Consider the following 5,000-nt stretch of genomic DNA (forward strand, 5'->3'; position numbering starts at 1 on the left):
AGACGCGCGCTAATACCCAGAAGAGTTCGATATAAATCACGACTATAAGATACCCGCTTTTGGTTAAACTGCACCGCAAAATGTGGGAGTAGTTAGGAATCTAAATCGTAGGAGACAGACACACAACTTCACTTTTATATATAAAGATTACAATTTGTGTAAAAGCATCCATTCAATATGTTATTGTGAATCTTTTTCCTTACAGTGAAATCTTTTATCGCAAGTCTTGCAGCTCTCGATAAACCCTATAAGAAGGCAAAGACGCCTACCTTCAGATGTTTGGCATATGTTTCACCAGCTCCACGCGACGAATTTGTCACCTTTAGATGGATTATAAAATATAAGAAGCCAAACGTGGAACAAGAGACGACAGTCAAAAGGGTGCCTCTTCTGAAAACCGGCCAACGTTGCATAGTAATGAAGTCGCTATACAAACACATGTTAACTGACAAAGACAAAGATGGAACGATTATCGCATGTTCAGCATTTGGCGATTTACTTTCACAACAAGTGACTAAAGAACGTGCAAGTGAGCAAATATTCTTTTTGTTACATAATTTAGGATTTTTACTTTCTTTATAGACACTGATTTTGTTCTGTACGAATACGTTTGCTTCCCAATTAGATGCTTCTCGATTCAGTCCCACTGCATGGCACTTTAGGCAAGTTTCTTTTATTCTTGCCCCGGGTCGATCAAAACCTTATGAGTAGATCTGATAGACGGAAACTGAAAGAAGCCCTTCGTAAATCCTCATAATATATCGGTTCGAGAAAAGAAGACGGAGAGTATGAGTAGGTTTTAAAGCATTGGGGACGATTTGCTCGACTGAACTCATTAAGTTGGTGCCTCATCTTGGCTGCAGTCCAATGACTGAAAAAAACAGATATAGGCAGTAATCGCTGATATATCGTCTCAAAACCACATTACAAGGCATCAGGAGAAAGAAAGAACCTCATCAATCCACACTTCAAACATCACATCAGACATCATATCAAACATCACATCAAACATCACATCAAACTACACCTCAGGCATCACATCAAACCACGCATTGTCCATTATATCAAACAATACATCTAATCACATCAAACTTCACATTATACATCATAACAAACATCACATGAAACCACACGACAAACTTATGAAACCAGACATCAAACTTCAAACCAAAAAAGACTTCACAACAAACATCACATCAAACTACACCTCAAGCATCACATTAAACATCACGCCAAACCAGGCATGAAACATGGCGATACACCACGCATCAAGCATCATATCAAACAACGCATCAAACACCACGTCGATAAATACATAAAACATCACATCAATCCACGCATCAAATATCACGTTAACCCACATCTCCAATATCCCATCAAACACCACATCGAACATCATATCAAACTTCGCATCAAACATCATATCAGCCCACTCTTCAGATATCCTATTACGCACCACATCAAACTACACCTCAGGTATCACATCAATCCACGCATCGTACAACACATCAAACAACGCAACATACATCGTATTAAAAAACGTATCAAACATCACATCAAACTTCATATTATACATCATACCGAACATCACATCAAACCACACGACAAACATATGAAACCAGACGTCGAACGCTAAACCAAACAAGATATCACATCAAACTGCACCAATATGAAAGTTTGGGAAAGTATGAAAGCCTATTGGTGACAACAATAAATGTGAATTCAGTTTCTTTGTCAGACACTAAATCCCATGTTTTGATACTCCACCAAATATTATTCCAACCTCCCTGATTTTTTGTCTTTACAGGATCTGGCAGCCCAATTTCTGCTCTACCAGATACAGCATGGTTTTCTGTCTCCAAAATTTCTCTTCTCTTTTTGGCTCTTGCAAGTTACAGCTAGCATCATCCCGTTTTTGCTCCAAGAATTATAAGGAAGGTTTGTTTTCCAACTAACAAGGTTTTGGTCAGCCCAAGACTACAATAACAGGAATTTGCTCAATAAGATTGATCAAAATGGCGTTCGTTTTCCTCTAATTTCTTCGTATATATTTCTATGGTTACAGACACATTGGTTCTTTAGTGCTCGAACGATTTTGACAATGGGATGTGGACAAGATTCGTCTAATCGCAAAAAAAAACGTGAAGAAAATATTTAGGAAAGTAAGTAAATGATAATAATAGAAATGGAAAACTCAATTTCTTGCAAAATTCGAAATAAAAAAATTGGAAAACTGGAACGTTGTCTCCTTAAATAAAATGTTTTATTGTATTAAAATTTATCCCGTTTCTCACGTACATAAATGTATTCATGTATGTATGTATATGTGTGTTCGTATAAATGTTAGTGATTTTAAGTATGTGTGTATGCCTGTGTCTATACGTATGTATGTATATATATTTAAGTGTGGAATAAGTAAGTGTATTTGTGTGTATATGTCTATATGTGTCTGTTTGTAATGTATGTGTATATTAGTGTGTATATGTCTGTATAGAAATATATACTTAGATATTATGTATATATAATATATGCATGGTGTGGATGTGGGTTTCTTTAAAACTAAACTGGATCTCTTCTTGTCGGGGGTCCCAGATGAACCTACCTCACGACAGGAGACACAGATGCGGGCAGCGGCATCGAACTCCCTTGTTGACTAAGTGCCACGTATCAGAGGTGGAATCACATATTAGTGTAGCTCATTCAGCGGTGGTGCCCCAGCATGGCCGCAGCCTTTGGGCTGAAACATTTTTAAGGATTTAAGGATTTATATATATATATAAATAATAAGAAGGGATTGGCAACATGCCTCTTCACGCGCTGAAAATAGAAGCCAAATGACGCTAAAACCACCTTAAAAACTCCACTAGGTATACTTTTAAACCTGAGCTTCAAATGAGATCTTATACACGATTGAACAAAAGTTTATTTTATTATCTTTCTTTTGCTCGACTACAACCTGTGTTTCTGGAGTTTTTTAAGTGGTTTTAGCGTCCATTTAGCGTCTATTTTCAGCGCGTGGAGAGGTTAATTGTCAATCTGCTGTTATAAATATGAATATAATTATTAATATACTATTTGGAGGTAGCAGCGGCGGTGGTGGTAAGGTGATGATGCGTTTGGTAGTGTTGGTGGTGGTTTTAGTAGTCTTGGTGGTTAAGGCGGAGGTCAGAGTGATAACAGTATGATTATCTACAAAGCATCGAAAGGAAGAATTATAGAGCCAGTGCTCGATAATTACAGGATGTAATTAGACAGTAATCCATGACAATTCCAGTCTTTTATCCGCAAACTCTTTTAATTTTTGGTTTGAGAAGTGAAGTATGGTTGTTTCTGTAGATATTCGACCACACACGAAAGGTTCTACGTTTATTCGAGAGAGCAAAACTAGAGCTTGGGGGTGGGGAAGAGATTTGCATCACCGGAGCGAGAACGAAGAAAATGTGTATCAAAAAGTTTTCTATACATCAATGGAAAACAATATAGGTCGTGTTTAGATTGCAAAGAATGTTGTAAATGAATAAGTAAAATATATACCTACATATATATATGTGTGTGTGTGTGTGTGTATGTGTGTGTGTGTGTGTGTGTGTATATGTATGTGTGTATACATATATATTTATACGTATACACATATATATAAATACATACATATATATATATATATTTTAAACTAGACTATTGGATGTTGCTACACATCGCTGGTCACAATGCGCTTCGCATTGTTTTAGCCTTCAAATGACGCCACCCCGCTGGCTAAGCGAGCAGGCCAGCAGAAGAAAGAGTGAGAGAATGTTGTGGCGAAAGAGTACAGCAGGGATCGCCACCCCCACCCCCTGCCGGAGCCTCGTGGAACTTAGGTGTTTTCGCTCAATAAACACTCACAACGCCCGGTCTGAGAATCGAACCGCGATCCTACTACGACCGCGAGTCTACTGCCCTAACCATTGGGCCATTACATACATATATATATATATATATATATATATATATAATATATATATATATATATATATATATATATATATCTATATTATATATATATATATATATATATATATATATATATATATATATATATATATATAATATATATATATATATATATATATATATATATATAGATATATATATATATATATATATAGATATATATATATATATATATATATATATATATATATATATATATATATACATACACGATTATCAAGTTGTTTTGCAAGATTATACATCGGAGACGGCGTGAGAAAATGGTTAAGCAATAGTTAATTTAGATAAGATACATAATAGAGAGTGAAGTGGAGAAATGAAAATAGATGTGAGATATGCAGTGATATTTCATTTGTAGATCCATTTTTTAGGCAGAATGGTATGAATATAATATTCCAATACCTTGTGAGTAAAATCCAATAGTATCTAAAATTGGTCATTCCAAGTATAGAGTTTGTACACAGTGATATTGAATCAAGGGTTTTATTTAAAGTGACCTAAAAGTAGGGAATGTATTTGTAAGGTCAAATCGAAAACAGGAAGAGAGGAATAAAGAAAAGAAAGAAAAAGAAAAACAAGGAGAGAGATAATAAGGGAAGGTGTACCAGTTAGGGGTCAGTCCAGCTAATTCGAAAGTAGGAACGGGGAGATGAGGGTGATAGAGAGAGAAAGGTATAAAAAGTAAAGGGGTGTCAGTTATGAAGTGATAGAGTCTAAGTGATGGGGCAGAGAGAGGGGTAACAGTATGGAATGAAGAACTTAAGAATATAGATTAGGTGGTTGGACAGGTCAGTGCTTAGTAGTAGAAGAAAATATATATGTGAAGATGTATACATATGTATATATATTAGGCATGTATATATATATATACAGATGTTTATACATATCAATATCTACTTATAAAATATATACATACATATATATACATATATATATATATTATATATATATATATATATATATAATATATATTATATATATATATATATATATATATATATATATATATA

At 34.8% G+C, this 5,000-nt stretch overlaps 1 protein-coding gene across 1 annotated transcript in view; it reads left to right on the forward strand.

Moving 5' to 3' along the window:
• The window catches only part of LOC118761863, a 13,804-nt gene extending 11,705 nt beyond the window's left edge, over nt 1-2,099 (forward strand). The window contains exons 3-4 of the mRNA XM_036500030.1: nt 206-529; nt 1,808-2,099. Of these exons, the coding sequence (XP_036355923.1) occupies nt 206-529; nt 1,808-1,902 (419 nt within the window). The 3' untranslated portion in view covers nt 1,903-2,099. The remainder of the gene's footprint in view (nt 1-205; nt 530-1,807) is intronic.
• The last annotated feature ends 2,901 nt before the right edge of the window (nt 2,100-5,000 follow it).

The sequence above is a fragment of the Octopus sinensis genome, unplaced genomic scaffold, assembly GCF_006345805.1.
Source record: "Octopus sinensis unplaced genomic scaffold, ASM634580v1 Contig18130, whole genome shotgun sequence".
Classification (NCBI taxonomy): domain Eukaryota; kingdom Metazoa; phylum Mollusca; class Cephalopoda; order Octopoda; family Octopodidae; genus Octopus; species Octopus sinensis.